This window comes from Rhinolophus ferrumequinum, chromosome 6 (genome assembly GCF_004115265.2).
Source record: "Rhinolophus ferrumequinum isolate MPI-CBG mRhiFer1 chromosome 6, mRhiFer1_v1.p, whole genome shotgun sequence".
Taxonomy (NCBI): Eukaryota; Metazoa; Chordata; class Mammalia; order Chiroptera; family Rhinolophidae; genus Rhinolophus; species Rhinolophus ferrumequinum.
Genome location: NC_046289.1, coordinates 42,230,839 through 42,248,901, shown reverse-complemented (window position 1 = coordinate 42,248,901; position 18,063 = coordinate 42,230,839). Strand labels below are relative to the sequence as shown.

Genomic DNA, 18,063 nt, shown 5'->3' with positions numbered 1-18,063 from the left:
GTACTAGGCAAAAAAGGTTAGGCTTTAAAATTCCTCCAGATAGCTCAATGACTTAACATAGAAAAGGTTTATTTCACACTCACATTACATAGCTAAGTGCTCAGTGGGAAACTGTGAGGGACCCAGGCAAATGGAAGATCTACCATCTTGTAGCTGCACCAAGGGAAAGATATGGCCTCCTGGTTTGCCACAGAAGGGGAAGAAAGAGCCATGTCTTAGATTGGGTTCCCCAGAAACAGAGTCTGAACCAAAGATTTATTTGCAGGAAGTTTATCAGGGTGAATTCTCAGGAACAACACCTGTAAGGAAATGAGGGAAGCAGGATTGGGTAGAAAGAGAAGTTGCATCAGAGGCCTCAACCAATCACACAGAGTGCTCTGGAATGGGACTAGCCCATCAGAGTTGTCCTGAATGAGAAAAGAAGGCCAGGAGTTTGTATCCATCATCAGTGGATGTGTGCTGCCCCTGGGCAGAGAGTATAACATCGTCAAGGTAGTGGCCTGTGACCAAAAAGCAATTCCCATAGAGGGATGAGTGGCTTAGTTCTGAAGGAGGGAAGATTTCCCTAAGTGCATTGTGATATCTACTACAAAAACGGCATACTGCTTTTAACTCCCCTCACCTAGGAGGAACATTAACCAGAAAGTCACATGGCCCCAACCTAACTGCAAGAAAGGCTGAGAAATGCAGGAAAGCACATGGAATATTTGGTGAGCACCAACTGTCTCTACAATATCCAACTTAACTTTTTGGATCTGAGAACTCGTGACTTTCAACAATTCTAGAAGCTTATCGATTATCTCTTCAAATATCACGCGAAGACCATTGTGTTTTCTCCTTCTGGAGAAATGTTCTCCGTGTCTCTTACTTGATTTTTATGTTTTCTGTCTCTTAATCGCCCTGGACTGCATTCTGGATACTTTTGGGGGGATTTTCTTTCAGTTGACTAATTTTCTCTTTAGCTAGGTCTAGTTTGCTATTTATCCTTTCAATTACTTTTTATTTCAATTATTTTAATTTCTCAAAGTTATATTAGGTTCTTTTCAAATCCGTGTCTCTTGTTAATATTTTTAAGCTTTTTCTTTAAACATATTACGCAACTTATTTTATATTTCAGTATCTGTTCTTTGAGCTCTCTTTCTGCCATGTACTGTTTTTGCTGTTTCTCATTCATGGTGTTTTATTTCCAGGTGTATGCATGCTTGTATTAAAGTAGAAATCCTTCAGAGAGGATATGCATTTGTTTTTGTTCCTTACCTAAGGACACTACAAAACTTTGACCTCTATTTGTAACCACTTTATTTTTCCACTTGAGATTTCTTGGACCACATAGACAGTGTAGATTTGGATCATAAACCTATATGAAAATGAGCAGTTGGTTCTGAATTCTTGGGAGAGATTTTTTTCAGAGAGACAACTTTCCTCATTGTCTCCTTCTGCCTGGTGGGATTTTTTTCACATTCACGTATCTTTAGAATCCCAGCCTTATTGGTGAGGCTAGGTCTTCTAATTGGTCTCCTGTTAGATTCTCTGCCTTTGATGGGCCTTGCGTTTCATCTCTTATTTACAAAGGCTGCCAGCAGAAACTCTGATGGTGAAAGCAACTTACCTCACAGGGTTTCTGGCTTTCCTTTGTTTGGAGGCTTTGTGACTTCCTTGCTTTTGTGCTGTCTTGCTGACACATTTATCCAGTATATGATGCAGACTTCTTCTAGCATTTTAATTGTTTTAGTCCGAAGCCTCCTTTATGACATCTAATAGACCATCATTTTGCCAGATCCAGAAGTCCCTTAGCTATTCTTCCAGGTCCGTCCTTGATCACTGGGTCCAGTGATCTCTTCTTTCTGACAACTTTGATAACACTTAACAGTTTCATAAAATGTTTGTAGCAATCCCTGGTTCCACTAGGCCAGGTGCAGTGAGGCATGCATGGCTTTGTAATCCCACAGACTAGGGGTTGCGTCTTGGTTCTGCTGTTAAGTATGGCCTTGGAAACGTCATCTCACTGAGTTTCAGTTTCTTCATCTGTAAAATGGGCTTGACAATTCCTATCTTGCAGAACTCTCATGATAATCAAGTGAAACAAGGTTTGCCCCTAACATGTACGGGGTCTCAATCAGGAGAATAAATAGAGGCCACAGACCATATGACTAAATATGTAAAAGTTACAAATGAAGCTAGTAAAGTTATATAAAATGGGTATTTTCCACTGACAATATCCCTTCATAATAACAAAAACAATATGTCAAGTTCTGATTTTATATAGCTAGAGCTGGCAAAATATCAAAGACAACTAAATTTCATTATTATTGCACATGTCTGGATGTAATGTTGATGGATTAGTGATGTTTGGATAAGTAGCAAAATAAAAACCATTTATAAATTATTACATGTTTGTTCCATAAAGTTTATTTTTCTTGCCTTCATTTCAGCAAAATCATGAGTTATATTGTTGTAATGAACATTATCACATAATTTGTGTTCTATTAACAGTGATGCCAGATTATACCACTATTCTTGAGTCATTGAGTCGTTTTTTTTCATTAATTTCATTGCAAAAAACTTTTGCTGAGCTTTTCACTTCTGCTGAGGTACAGCAAGTGGAATTATCAAAAATATTCTTAAAGCTATATTTAGAACGAGAAATGAACTATAAATTTTACATATTAAGTTCAAACATTGTAATGAAGTTGCATGAGAATTATAATTTAGAAGAAAATTAAATATTTTAATTTCATATGAATCACCATCTTTTATATAGCTGTTTTCACTCTCTCAAAACAATATCTAAATCCATACAGTACTGGTGTTATTTTTTTTTCTTCAAGGAAAAAAGATATTATAAAGAAAATTGAAAATAGTGGTATTTTGCTTAGTCAAAATTACACCTCAGTCTACAATGTCCAGAACAATAATCTGTACAGAAATTAATTTCAGGATTATTTGTACATGAATGTTTTCTTTCATAGTCCATAGACTTTTAATTTAATTTTATCCAAATGTCATTTTTGTTGCATATTTCACATGTGGCTCCTTTAGTTTAGAAATCCTGCACACACTTAAAGTAATATGTATTTTTAATTCCTTTAAAAGTGAAATAACCAAACCTAGATTTTTTTGTAGGCTTTTGCTTACAACATCCCATAACAGATTCAAAATCAATGTCATTTTTCACTAAAGATGGGATTTGCTCTCTATTCGAGGACCTTCTCTTTGTTTGACTGATTTCTGCCAGTCATCTTATATCTTGTCTAAATTAAACCTAAGTGTTTAATGTTTATTTGGTATTCCCATTGTGTGAATAAGAACAGTTTATGGTCAAATTTGTTATGCATTTTAACAAGATGTCCCATATTGGAGAAGATTCAGAGACTATCCTACATAATCTTTGAATTGTTCCAAAAGGAAGTCATCAATTTCTCTAGTAAGAAATTGAAACCCTGTGCTGCCATTTCCAGCTCGAAGACTACTTTTGGGTTTTTGGTCATATCCTGACCTTGTAGTATTCTATTGTTGCCATAACAAAGTACTACAAACTTGGTGCCTTAAAAAAGAAGATAAGTTTATTATCCTACAGTTCTGTAGGTTAGGAGTCTGACACGGGTCTCACTAGGCTAAAATCAAGTTGGCGGAGGCTCTAGGGGCGAATGTTTCTTTGCCTTTTTGGGCTTCCAGAGACCACCTGCATTCCTTGGCTCCTGGTCCCTGCCCCCATCTTCAAAGCCAGCAATGTTGCATCTCTTGACCATTCTTCCGTAGTCACATCTCCCTTTGCCTCGCTACTTCTGCCTCCCTCTCCCACTTGTAAGGACCCTTGTGATTAATTGGGCCCATCTGGATAATCCAGACGATCTCCCTATTTTAAGGTTAGCTGATTAGCAACTTTAATTTCACATGTGACCCTAATTCCCTTATGCTGTGTAACCTAATGTAGTCACAGGTTCTGGCAATTAGGACGGGGACATTTTTAGGGGCCTTTATTCTGCCTACCGCAGACTTTCTAATCATGTTATAGATACTATTGCCACATGCTTGCCCACAACAGATTTTTAAATCAGTGCCTGTAATGGGAAATCATTTTCCTAGTCCTTAAATCAAAGACTGCATTTTTACAACAAATGTAAAACTAATGGAATGCTCCATTGTTTCAACTTCCTCACTTTCTTCTTCTGTAGGTCATCACTCTGGATGGTGCTGGTCCTCCAGTGGGACTTTTCACTCTGGTACCACCTACCTTTACTTTTTAAAGACATTTCTCATCTTTTTTCCCACTTTATTGTTCATTAAATGATGACTACCCTTGGAGTCCTCCATCCTAGATAGTGACAATTTGTTTCATTACTTTTTATCCATCTTATATGTTTTGCCAGAAGAAATTTACCATCATTTTCTATAAATATTGTGCTGCATGTACAAAAAGGATCCTTATGGTTGACTGAATAGTGGACAGTTATTTTTAAAAGAATATCACACCAATGTTCTAAGTTAGCCTTTACCTATAATTGCTTAATACCAGGAATGGCTGGCTATTAATTCAGTGTGTTTACAGTTCTAGTAATTGCATGGAGGTTGTGTGCAAGTGATGTTTTATGTTCTTTTAACTGAGGACCTAAGTCTTTTCTCCTCCTAAGCAGGACTAAGTGTGGTCCTGCATGAGATAGTGGCGTAGTAGCCAACCCAATGCCAGGCACACTGCAGACACTCACTCAATGACAGGTTAAAATTGATGCAGCAATCCCTAGCTCAGGATGTCTTATATGCCCCCTTCTATCTCTGAACCTCTCGTGCATGTGGGGTCTCTCTCTCATGTATGGCAGGGTTCCCACATAGATTAAATGTGCTTACTTTCTATTGCTAAAATAAAAAACAAAACAAAAACTCGATGTAGCAGTTCATGAACTGCACTCTTCCCTCCCCATTCTCTCCGTGCCTTCTGCCCCCAGCGTTTCACTAGACTCCTTGCTGGTCTCTAGCTCCTGTGCTGGCTTTCCATGCCCATGTCTTTGGAGTCATCTTGTTCCTCTTTTCTAAAGGGAACCTCCTCTTCTGTGATGAACTGGAGTCTAGGGAGGTGGCGGCCCGATGCTGCGGCAGGAGCCTCAGTTGTGAAGCCAGGGACAGCTGCAGCATCCACAGGCCCTGGGAGCTTGTCAGAAATGCAGACTCTCACCCCAGCCCCTCCCAACTGCAGTAAGACCCCCAGGTGATCTGCAGGCGAAAGTTTGAGAGGTACTGGCTTAGAAACGTTGTGACCCAGCCTCACCTCACCACTTGTGCGTTAGTCAGCTCTGGCGGCTATCACGAAATTCCTCATATTGGCTGGCGTAAATAACAGATATTTTCTCTCATTCTGGAATCTGGAAGTCCAAGGTCAAGGTGCTGAAAAGGTTGGTTCTCGTGAAGCCACCTCCTTGGCTTGCAGACAGCTGCATTCTTGCTGCTCCTTCATGTGGTCATCTGTCTGGGCACACGTACCCGTGGTGTCTTGAATGTCCAAATTCCCTCTTCTTAGGAGAGACACCATTCAGATTAGATCATGACCCACCTAGTGGCTTCATTTTAACTTAATCACCACTTTAAAGACCCTATCTCCAAATATGGTTACATTCTGATGTGCTGGAGATTAGGGCTTCAACATGTGAATTTTGTGGGGTACACAGTTCAGCCCATAACACCAATTTAAAGAAGAAACTGAGGCTCAGAGAAGTATGTGGCAATCCCAAATCACCCTGCAGGCCAAGAGATGAGAGTTTCATCTCCAGCAGAGCTCTTCTGAATGACGGCACTGATAATGCAAGAGGCTGGGGCAATCGAGTCTGATGTTGCACTTAGATTTTAGCTTTGCTCCCACTATTTCTGGGATCTTGGAGACATGCCTTAACCTCCTCAGGCCTTACTTTCCTTTTCCGTGAAATGGGGACAATAGAAGGCTCTCCCTCACAAGGTTGTGAGGGTGCCAGGAGATTTGGACAGGCAATGCAGATTTCCATACTGAGGGTGCTTGTGGCTCCTTACCTCACTCTGTCTCTCTCTCCCTTTCATCTTCATTCAAAATCCACTTATTTGCCACCAACCAGAATGCCCGATTATTTTCCCCAGGTGATTTGCAGTTTAATAGCTAGGAAAACCAAGGGTTTAAAATGGTTGCGGTGGAATTTCAGGCATCAGCTGGCAGGTGCACAGGGTCTTTCATGGAAGCTAAGCCCATGGCAGGCACTAAAAGGAAAACCTGCTGACGTGCCCTTCTACCCCGGTGCCTGGGGGTTCTCACTTATACATAATAGGCTGTGCACAATTTGATTTCATTTTACTCTAAATTGCCCAGCCTGCAAGCAGGGATGCAAGGCAGAGGCCTACAAATCAATTCCGCTGTGCAAATAAGCCAGTGCTTACTAACCTGGGGGTGCTCAGGAGTGAGGCCCAGCTACAGAGCATTACGGCAATGATTGCAGTTTTCCTTCTGGGGTCAAACTGGGTGTGAATAGAAATTGTTTTCAAATGTTTCGTTTGTTTAGATTTATGTAGCATGTGCGCTGTTGAGATCAACTCTACGCAAAGTTCTTTGCTAAGGCTAGAGCAAGAAGATGGGGAGGACGAGTCTTCCTGTACTCAGAGGGGCTCAGCCTGGCAATGTGGCCTAAATAAACCGAGGTTCAAGTGCGGTGGGGGGGGGGGACAGGTCAGAACATCACTGTACTGGCGCAGAGGGACTCCCTGTCTTTCGTCCATCCTTTATCCATCTGTCCTTCTTGGGGGAGGGGCTGTTTTAAATTCTCCCCCTGTGGCATGGTTCCAGCTGGCTTCCCTCTCGTGTCTGGCGTCCGGAGAGCAGCTCAGAGGGAAGCAGGCTTTTCCAATCTGGACCTAACACTGGCGTTAGTGGTAAGTTATCCTTCCCAGGTCTGGGCCAGATTTTTAAGTGTGGTCAAGATGTCCAGTGTATGGATTTCCCAGTCCCTCTGTTTTCTGGCTTTTGACTCTGTCAGCATCCGCTCTTGCCTCCCAAAATGCAGGACTCAAAGAGAAGGAGTCACCCTGGGCAAAATGTAGGTGGTCTTCCTCTCTGACTCCTGTCCGTCCACTGCCTACCTGTGGTCCACTGTGTCCGAGATGTCCTGCAGCCCCATCCTGCTTGCTCCCTCTGGCCACCACGCCTGCATGCCCAGTGCTCTGCCGGACCCTTGTTACGAGGTCTCCTGCGACACAGGATCTGCTAAACTCATTCATGGGAAGGAGTGAATAGTAACAATTGCTCCTTTCTGGAGTCTTTGCATTTTAACAAGCAGCCAATGTTTTAATGAAAAATAAAAAGGAAGAAAAAGAAAAGTAAGAGGTAGAATGAGAGACCCATAGTTCCGCTAGAGAGTCTCCTGAGTGTGTGCCAAACCCACGCCCTCCTCACGTGGGTGGACGGCTGAAGGCTGTTGGCCCACTTGCCTCCTTGCCGGCAGCCCTGGTGGGGTGGGCAGCTGCGAGCCGAGATTCCTGCTGCCCGTTAGGGAAGCCTGTCCACTGTAAGCCGGGGCGTCAGCAGAATTGAATGGTGAATCTAAAACTGGAACAAATGGCTTTAATTAGTTAAGACCCGAATCTAATTCAAATAGTATTTCTTCACTGGACCATGAACCAACTTCATTATCCTCCTCCCCCAGTTGACCAGTTTAACCCAGAATTGAACTAAGAAGGGAACGTACTGACCATCCCGCTAGCTAATGCCTCCTATTTCATAGGTGAGGACCCTGAGGCCCTGAGAGGGGTGACCCAGCACAAGGTCACATGGCACATCAGTGGCCCACATTTGACTCTTTACTCTGATAACCCCTTACATTGTCCACTATTTCATATGACCTCTTGACTCAGAACCTCAGGGGATAGTACAGTTATGTTCTGCATTGTGTGTCTTTGAATCAGGATTCTTTCTTAAACTAAGAAGTTGGTAACCCAAGTGAGAGACAGGGTCTAAGTTGGAATTCTCTCGGCCTTCCTTTCCTCCCACAGCCCTAGAAAACCAAAGGGAAGGATTGGAAATGGTGACTTAATTTGTATCATGATACTGATGTTATTATTAGTTGCCTCAGTTAATCTACACATTTAAATGTTACCTTACCTTACACATACAAATTACCTTACAAAGGTTATAACATCATTCATCTCAATCAGTGGTTCTTCCTGGGGGGAAGATTTTACCCCCCAGGGGACATTGGCAGTATCTGGAGACATTTTTGGTTGTCACAACTTGGGAGGGGGGCACCGTGTGTGCTGCTGGCATCTATCAGGGAGAGGCATAGATACTGCTAAATAATGCCTAGGACAGCCCCCCACCCCATACAACAAAGAATTAGCTGGCCAAAAATGTCAATAGTGTGAAGAAACCCTAGTCTAAATCAACACAAGGGGAGAAAAAATCTCCTGCAAATCCTCCTACCTCAACAAATGAAACTCTTCACTTTCCTGTTTCCTCCCAGCCTCTGCCCTGCCACATGTACTTACATTTCTATAGTCCTTATAATCAGGGCTGGAACACAGTTTACATCCTGCTTTTTTTCACTTAATATTGCCTCCTGAGCTTTTGTCCCTCTTGTTGTGTTGTCTTCACAATGATCACTTTTAACGGAGGTCATGCAGTCATCCAGGGGGGTTGATAGCCCATATTTACCTCACCAGTCCAAGTCTCTCCTGGAGGTGGGTGCGGAGAGACTTGCCCCCTGGGCTGCGTGGGGGGGGAGTAGTTGGTGCAGGCCTGCTTTGGCCAGCCTCTTCCTCTACCTAAGCCCAGGCTGACGTCGTCATAGTCTTTATCATCAAAAGGCCTTTATGAAGTACCTTGGTGAATATATCCTGACAGTGGAGGGATCTTCTGCAGAGATCTTTCCACCAGCCCCTGACATCTGGGGCATGTCGGCTCGGACGACAGCATATATGTCAGTCATCCACGAAGGCGTCTAAGGACCGGGCTGTAGGCCTCAGGCAGAGGGTGCCAAAGCCAATTCCGAAGCCATGCTTATGACAAGAGTAAGTGTGTCTGAGAATGGAAGACAGGCTAGATTCCCAAAGGGAGCCATGGCCTTGAATTCTCTCCTCTAGCTGACTGCAGGCTTCTTGAAGGACATGGGATTTTAGAAGCCATAGAGGGAGTGGAGGGAAGGGAGCAGCTTGACAGGCAAGGGGCTTGGGGTCAAGTGTTCCAGGCTCAAGTGTTCGGGTGCACAGCTTGGGAGGAAACCACATACTACTGGAAATGTTCCTTCCGAGACCTTCCTGTTACCCTCTTGTCTCACCTTGGTGCCTGTTTTCTCCCCCTACAGGTTTTCCATGAACAGGGCATCCTCTTTGGCTACCGACATCCACAGAGTTCTGCCACTGCCTGTATCCTCAGCCTTTTCCAAATGACTAACGAGACCCTCAACATCTGGACTCACTTGCTGCCCTTCTGGTACCTTCCAGCCCCCTTGACCAGCCATCTCATTCAGGATCCCTGGGAACTGGGGCTTCTTTAAAACCTGGCTGGGGATGGGAGGGCTGAGATGCCATGCTGGGATTTGAGGGACTCCCCATGGTGTATGAGTGTGGAGCTGGGGTGAGCTTTAGGGCATGGATTGTGGTAGGATTTCTGGGGCTCCCCAGTCTTCCCTGCTCCAGGGCCTGATTTGATCTTCAGTCTTCCAGAAGCCCTGGCTGGTTAAAAAGTCATGAGCTTGAGCAAGTCACTTAACCAGCCCATCTGAGCCTCACACTTTCCCATCTGCAAAACAGGAGGGTAGTCTGCACCTCCCCCAGGGTTGCTGCGAGCATTATGGGAGAAGACATTGGAAAAGGCGTTGGGCACAGAGCTGTGGGTGCCCCATCATCGTTCCGGAGCCACACAGCAGCTGTAGGCACTTGCTCAGGCAGTAGTTTAATGGAGCAGCTGAGAGCAAAGCTCTGGCATGAGTGTGTATGCACACATTGGAGTTGCCAGGAAGGGGAAGAGAGACCTTACTGAGACAGGGGGAGCGGGAGGGGCTACGAGCCGCTTGACAGACCTCATGCCTGTGCACGACGACGAGAGGACATGGAGTCAGAGGCCGAGTCATAGGATGTCAGAGCTGGAAGGCCCTCAGTGGTCACGGTGGCCACCATCCCACTCAGACCACCACTGACAGACAAAGTTGTGGCGCTGAGAAGGGGCTGACTTGCTTACATTACGCAGCAAGTTCTGTCACAGGCTGGTCTCTGGACTCAGTCGTGTCAAGAAGTCGAGAGAGTAGGAGGGACCGAAAGTGTATGCAGGTGGAGATGGGCCCAAGGAAGGCAGTGTGCTCCATCAGAGGCCAGAGACAGACCCAGAGCCACAACTCAGAGGAAGGTGCCAGAAATCGCCCCAGGGGAGGAGAGAGCGTTTAGGCTTATGGTGGACTAGGCCCTGTAAAGTAGCCTACGGCCCGCCAACTGGTCAGGGTGGCGGCAAAATCCTGCCCAAGGAGGCTGTTTGTCATTTTAAATTCAAGGAAGCCCGAGTGAACTTTAAAAGATCTAAATGCTAACAAATAGGAGCTTGCAGAAGGGAATAGAGTCGGCGTCTCCCCTGGCCCCTCTTTGCCCTCGAGCCTCCAGGTGACCTGCTCCCAGGGCTCCTCTAGAGTCAGAACATCTGTGACCTGGGTGTGTGTGTCCGGCGCCTAGGTCTTCCCCTGCTCCCTCAGTGAGCTCTGTCTGACCCACAGCCTCTCAGGCTTTGGAACAGCTGCGTGGTGTCCATTTTATGGATGAACCACAGGTGACTTAGGCAGTTTTGAAGTTTGTACCGCTACAAAGAGTGCTGGCCAAACATCCTTGTTTGTGGGGTCTGAGCCGCATGCACAGATCTTGTGCGATGACTTCTTAGCTCTTTGACAGCTGAACCCCTCTGGCTGAGGCGCCCCATTGCGTACATACCCGCTACCCTGACAGGCCCAACTGAGCAACGCAGAGTATCAGGAGGGCTGGGGAGAGCCAGGAGTAAGATGCCCTAAGGAAATGGGACTAGGGAATAGTCTCGAGAGTGATCAAAGGATATTTTTTGAGAAACAGCAAATAGCTTATGCTTTGTTTCTGCTGGGACATGAGGAAAAAGATCACAAGTACAGCCAGAGGGTTTAGTGGTGCTCCAGGGGTTCCTGCGTGAAAAGCTTTGTCGTTTCCTTCCCTGGGAGAGCTCCAGGGAAGTGGGCAGCCCTGGAAGCGGGAGCCCCTTGCCTGGGTTGTAGGTTAGGTAGGTCTGACACAGAACTGTACAATATCTCTGTGTAAGGATGGAGCCCAGAGACCCAGGCTCAGCTGACAGTCAGCATGGGCCTCGGCCTCTCAGAAACGTGATTGTGAGGTCAGTGGAGGACTAGTGTGAAAGAAGAGGGAGAAAAACATCCTGTTCTCTTCTAGACTTTCAAGGCCCCACCTGCGGGCTGGCTTCTGTTTGAGGAGCCTTCTGTAAGGGGACATAGATAAACCACAGGGATGGTGGCCAGGCCAAATTTGGGTCTTATGAGGAATGGTTCAATGCACCGGGATCGTTTAATGTGAAGTTCAAAGGGGAGGGGAGGGGTTATAAAGACTGCTTGAAGATGTTTGATGGGTTTGTTGTCGATGGTCCTGTCAGGGAGAACTAGGGCTGATCAAATGAAGATAGATTCCAGGGAGACAGATGGCAGCTCAGCAAAGAACTTTCCAATACTCCGAGCTGCCTTGTGAGGCGGTGATCTTCCCATCCCTGGAAGCATGCAAGTTGAGGCTGGAGAATCACTTGGGCAAGATGCTGTAAGAGGGATGTCACCATAAGCAGGAGGAGGGGACTGGGCAAAAAGCTGTCTTTTTGCCCCTCTTGCCTATTCCCAACCTAAAAAGGACCCCACTCTCCCTCCCGTGGCATTTCACCAAAGTGAGAACACGTAGGGAGGGGCCATCCACGGGGAACAGACGACAGAAGAGAGTCAAGTGGAGAGTATACAAGGAGCCCCAGCCCCCGGGATTGAGTGGGTCACACTGTGTTCCAGGTTCTTCACGTGGAGGTTTGTGACCACTCTGTATGTGACAGATGTCGAGAATGACAACTACTCCTGGCCTCTGCTCGTGTACATGAGCACCAGCTGCGTGTATCCCCTTGTGTCCAGCTGTGCACACACCTTCAGCTCCATGTCCAAAAACGTCCGGCACATCTGCTACTTCCTGGACTATGGTGCCGTCAACCTCTTCAGCCTGGGTATGTGAGGCCCTGCTCTGCGCTCCCCTCCCCTGGGACTGAGTTACCTGCCCCATCCCTGGGACCTAGTGTCACCATAAGGCTTTGATGGGCTTGCAGAAGAGTCATGGGGATGCAGTGCCCTGTCCAGGTTCCCGATGAGTGTTTTCTAAGCAACTTGTGCGAAGGTGTGCTGGCGGTACTTAACAACTGCTTCTCTGAGGACAACAGCCCTGACCTGTGGTGGTTGTTGGTTTGTGGTGTAAATACTCCCGCTATGGCCAGCTTCCAGCTCCCACCATGACCTCACTGAGCCCAGGCGTGGGGAGAGGCACACAGTACATAGTAATTCCTCTATACAGATGCAGTAGGTATGTTAATTGAATAGTTATTACTTTTGTTAGTATGATTCATTTTAATTGTAAGTTTATGTCATTTAATTTTTAATGACGGCTATGTTTAACAATCAGCTTGTAAGTTCTTTGAAACGAACAATCTGCTCCCACAGGCCAGGGAGAGCCAGGTATTCCCATCAGCGCTGGTCTCTGTCATGCCTGGCAGAGAAGGGAGGGGGTCACACACCCCATTGGCCCAGGGGCTTAGCGGAGTCGCGATCTGCTCCCAGTACCACAGGAACAGGGGCTCACCCAGAGCTGGTGAGGCTGGGTGTGGACACTGCCACCTCCTTGTTGTCCTTTACTGATGCCCCTCCTGTCCCCTCTCCTCTCCCCGCCTGTGGGCGTCCGTCTGTCCCCTGGTATCCCCGTTCTAGCCTCTTCTTCCTCCTGATCCTGCTCTAGGTGTGAAAGCAAAGGCATCGTCTTCCCTTGCCCAAGAGGGTGTCCAAGAGGAACCCCAGGGTGGACCTCCACCTCCGTCCCATTTCCCCTTCTTTCTTCCTTCATGTTACACACACACACGCACACGCACACGCACACACGCACGCACACACGCACACACACACACGCTTTACTGCCTCACCTCCCACTCCTCAATGCTCTGCTGTGCAGCCCCACCATTCACTGAAGCTGGTTGCCAAGGCCCCAGCCTCCTCCTGACTCTCGGGATCCGTGCAGCTGCGCAGGCTCTCTCGCCAGCCTTTGATGCAGGAGCCCCTCTGTGCTCCTCAAACCCCCTGTCTTTCTCTGGCCCCTGTCGCCTCACTCCCTTTCTCCTTCTCCTTTGCTGGGGCCCCTTCCTCTGCTCTCCTCTGTGTATGGCAGAGCTCAGAACCAGTCTCTGGGCCCTGCTCGGATATGACCCAGCTCCCTGGGTGATCTTTATGCTCACGCTATCCACTAACACCTCTGGGGGAGGCACTCCCAAACCCCCATCGCTAGTTTAAACTGCTTACCTGAGGTCCACACCACATCAAGCCTTGTGACTGAGACATTCCACATTACCCTGCCCTGCCCTTCAAGTCAGAAATCTATAAGTAATCCTGTAATCCTCAATCCTATAAGTAATCTATAAGAAATCTATAAGTAATCTATAAGTAATCCAAATCTATAAGTAATCCCTCTCCCTCTCACTCCCACTCATCCCACTTCCACCATCCTCTCTAATCAGCACGTTCAGTTGCGTCTCTTCTCTATATGTTTCAAATCGGCTCTGCCCCCCGGCTTGGCTCAGACCCCGATGCTTCTCCCCTGCACTGTGGCAACAGCTTCCTCTCTGTCCCCCAAACTCCCATTTCCAACTGTGCTGGGAGGTTTACACACCTTCTGACCATGGCACCCTTCCCACTTAAACCTTTCAGGGTTCCCGATTTCCTGGGATGAAATCCAAACTCCTTAGCCTGGGCAGCGTCCACAGTCCTCAGCCACCTGCCCAGACTCACTATGACAAGAGCAAGCCTGTCGGAGGCTCTATGCTGAGCACTGACACACGTCAGCAAGGGGTGGCGTAACACGGTATTGGTGGCCTGACTGCCACCACCCCTCATAGTTATATGCTGTTGAGCAAGGTTCTTAACCTTGTCAAGGCTCAATCCTATTAGCCACAAAATTGGCATAATATCTTTCTCATAGGAGTATTATGAAGATGACATGTGTTTTGTAAGTGAAGCGCGTCTGGCCGTGCCTGGCGCTTAGTAAGCGTGGGAGGGCAGTCATCACCACAATAAGGTAGTTACCCCGAGAGATAAGGACCATCATTATACCCACGCTCTAGGTGACAATAATGAGGCACAGTGAAGGGCAGTGACTCAGGTCACACAGCTTGTCAATGGCAGAGCCAGGGCCCAGGAGCCTGAGGGGCCCTGCCTATGGCTTCCTCCAAACCCCCAGGCGTGGATCCATTTCCATGTGGCTCGGGTTCCCAGACGTGTCAGGGGTCCCTTCATCTCTGCTCCTCCCTGAATACAGACATGTATCTTTCACATTTGGCTTCCCAGCCCATAGCCCAGTGCCTGATGTGGGCTGTTCAGGAAACAGGGAAGGAAGGCCTAGTGGTTGCGAGAACCCCTGGGTTCCACCGGGACGCCTAGCTCCATGTCTGCAGCCGCCTTTCCTTCCCCTCATTCCTCCGACCCTGCAGAAACCCTCAGTTCTTGGAGGGTGGCTTTGCTCCAGCTACCCCCTGATGTCCAGCTGGTCCTCTTTCTAGGTCACCCTGTAGGTTTGGGTCACCTTAATCCCCCACTCAGAAACCTTCCAGTTGGTTCCTATTGCCTGAGAGAGGAAGTTCATTTTCCTTAGTCTGGTATCCAATGCCATCTCCCATTCTGCTCCCTGGAAAGCCTCTCCTGCCCTCAGGCCCCTTTCAGAACGCCCCACCTCCTCAGGAGGCTTCCCAGGTCAGCCTGTTTGCTGGATGCCCGCCCATCCTGAATGCCTATCTCACACTGCAACCTGTCTGGAGGCACTGATCAGTTTTGCTTCCCACTGCAGTTTCTGGCAGGGTCTGAGGCGCCTCCCTCTTGTATCGCCCACAGAGCTTGGCACCTAGGCCCTAGTCAACATACACAGAGCAAATACATCCTGGTCCAGATGGGAACTTCCCCGTGGTATCAGGCTGAGGGAAGAGTTTGTCCCCCTGGAGGCAGTTCCCAGCTGAAATTTCACAGGCGGACTGCTAGAATGGGGAGTACTGTATCCAGGAGGTGGCAATTCTAGGCCTGTATGACCCTAGGAACATTACCTGGCTTCACTAGACTCCATCTGTCGAATGGGATCAGAAGCAAAGGTTGTGTGGCCTGAGTCATGTTTCAACTTTAAGCTAGAATGCCAAGTTTCTATGTGTTTGGAATAACAAACACATAGACCCTGGGCTGAATGGCCTGCGGCGGCTCTCCCAGAAGAGACCTCAGCAGGTGAGGGGACCTGGAGAGGCCATTGGTCCAGGCCCCCGGACACCCCCGGCCACTTTGAAAAGGACCACTGTCCCTTTCAAAGTGACCACTCTCCCCTGTACTTTCAAATGAAACCTGCAGCAGACAGGCCTTGTGAAAGTTCTTAGTTAACCCTTCTCTCACAAACCAAAACCTAAAACAAAGCAAACCACTGAGCGAGCCTCTTACACGCAGCCTTTCAGGAGGCCAGTCTGGAGGCCCGCTGATATGATTCACCTCACCTCAGCAAGGGTCCTCCCTCCTACAACTTTCACTTTTCCACAAGGAACACCCCATGCCATCGGACAGGCAAAATATCACACGCAGAGCAAAGCTGAGCACGCTGGGGTGTCATCATGGACCATGGCATGTAATTAAAAGCAGGGGTTGTCGCTGAACTGCCTGCGCTTGAAGCTTGGCTTTGCTGCTTTCTAGCTGTGTGCCCCTGGGTGAGTTATTCAACCACTCTGCGCCTTCGTCTTGTCATCTGTAAAAGGAAGATTAGTGCAGGATGGTGGTTGTAAAGATTATGCAAGTTAATATATGTAAAGCCTGTGGAGCAATGTAAGTTCTCAGGATAGGATCTGGGTAGGCAGAGAAGAGAAAGGAGGACATCTGGGCAGGGGTGGTGGCCCCAGTAAGGGTGTAGTGGCAGAACTGCTCATGGTCTGTGGGGACGGTGAGGCTCAGCCAGACGCAGGGATTGGGCTTCCCGAGGAGTCCAGACAGTGCCAAGTCGAGTCGTGGCTTCTTGCGCAAGGCTGGTTTTTCTTCCCCAGGCTCAGCCATCGCCTACTCTGCCTATGCGTTCCCTGATGTGCTGGTGTGTACCACCTTCCGTGACTTCTACGTGACCCTGGCTGTGCTGAACACCATCGTCAGCACCGGCCTGTCCTGCTACTCCAGGTAGGTGGCCACTGTATCTCGGGGGATGGGAAGGGGAACCTCGCATGCAGCTCCATGGACTGTGGGAAGGGACAGCAGAAGAGGCACTCAGGAGCCTGGCATTCAGTTCTACATGGACTTCCTGTGGCCGAGCGGGACCGGCTTCACGGGCACACATAGCCTGGGCAATTGCTCAGGGCCCCGGCATCAGAAGGACTTCATACTTGGTTTAAGGCTCTGCTGTTACTGTCCTGACATTCTTAACGATTTTTGAAAAGAGGGTCCTACACTTTCACTTTGCACTGGGCCCTGCAATTTATGTAGCTGGTCCTGTTACTAGACAGTCACTTATCCTCCTTAACCTTCAGTTTGCTCATCTGTAAAATGGGACCAACACATCTACCTTCTGAAATCAATGTAAGGATTACAAGTAACATGTACCCAGAATGCCTAGCAGAAGCCTGGTCCCCATATGATACGATCCTATCAGTGGGAACACCCCATAAACGGGAAGTCTGCCACTCATGACTGGGCCTGCCTCTAGATACGAGTGATGGGTGAAGGATGCGATTCCCACGTTGGACACTTCCCTCCAGGGGAAGCCCCACGGCCATGAGTCACGCCCAGCTCACCGGCTCTCAGTCCCTCTATTTTTTTTCCTTTCACTCAAGAAAGCTTATTGGAGTGAGTGCAAGAGACGTTGTTTTGAGGATAACTACCCTAGTTTATTCAGCTTTTTGTAAAAGTGACTGCCCAAAGTTCCAGTTCCCTAAATGACTTAGGAAACCTCTCAAATGGTGGTGTCAAGGCAACAGCATTTCTAGATGGTGCCTGGGTGCTGGGTTCTTCCCAGGCTGGGGGCCTTGGGTGACTCCAAGGTAGGCTGGCAGTTGGCACCCAACCACCCATCCTCTCAGCCGCAATCCCAGTGAGCCAGTTTGAGTCTTCCTGGTAGACGGCTGCAGGCTTCCAAGAATTTCGATTACCTGCAGCTGTCTACTCTCCCTCTGCCCAGGAGAAAACGGGGGAGGGAGATGCATGCTTCTGTAACTTCTCCACCGTGATTTTGGCTCTAGCTTTCTTTGGGTGACAGATTTTATGGGACAGAGAGGTAGGCAAGTTTCACAAACTTGACAAACTGGTTTTCTATGCGAATGGAAGGATAGATTTTGAAGCAGCATCAGAAGTGCTTGCCCCGAGTTGCCCTTGGCTCACCTGTCCTGGGACAGGTTGGAGTGTGCAGTTGCTTTCGTGGACTTGAGGCTCTTTTCTAGGCACAGTCTCAAATCCGGGTTTTATGTTACTTTGTCCCATGGAAAAGCCTGGGCCTGGGGTGGGGGCAGTGAAGTCTCTCCTCCCTATTCCTGGAAATCACAGAGCCTCCCTAAATCTGTGAGGAGATAGGATCTGCCCACAGGGTAGAAAATAAAATCAGATGTCATCGGGTGATTATTTCCTTCTCCCCCAATTCCTCAAGGACTCTGGTGATTAAAAGCCCTTTCTGAAGCGCAGCCGTCCCAGGCCAGCACAGAGGGCTGCCTGGGAGGGCTGCACCGATGATGGAGAGAGTAAGTCCCTGCTTTGGGTGAGACAAGGAGTAACACATAGGAAAGTAACAAGGATGCTAAAAACCGTCCAAGAGAGGTGAAGCGTG

General features: G+C 47.8%; 1 protein-coding gene across 1 annotated transcript in view; it reads left to right on the top strand.

The window, feature by feature from the left end:
- Positions 1 to 18,063, top strand: part of PAQR5 (progestin and adipoQ receptor family member 5) — a 63,101-nt gene that overhangs the window by 29,779 nt on the left and 15,259 nt on the right. Inside the window, exons 3-5 of the mRNA XM_033109480.1 lie at positions 9,306 to 9,433; positions 12,009 to 12,214; positions 16,304 to 16,430. Of these exons, the coding sequence (XP_032965371.1) occupies positions 9,306 to 9,433; positions 12,009 to 12,214; positions 16,304 to 16,430 (461 nt within the window). The remainder of the gene's footprint in view (positions 1 to 9,305; positions 9,434 to 12,008; positions 12,215 to 16,303; positions 16,431 to 18,063) is intronic.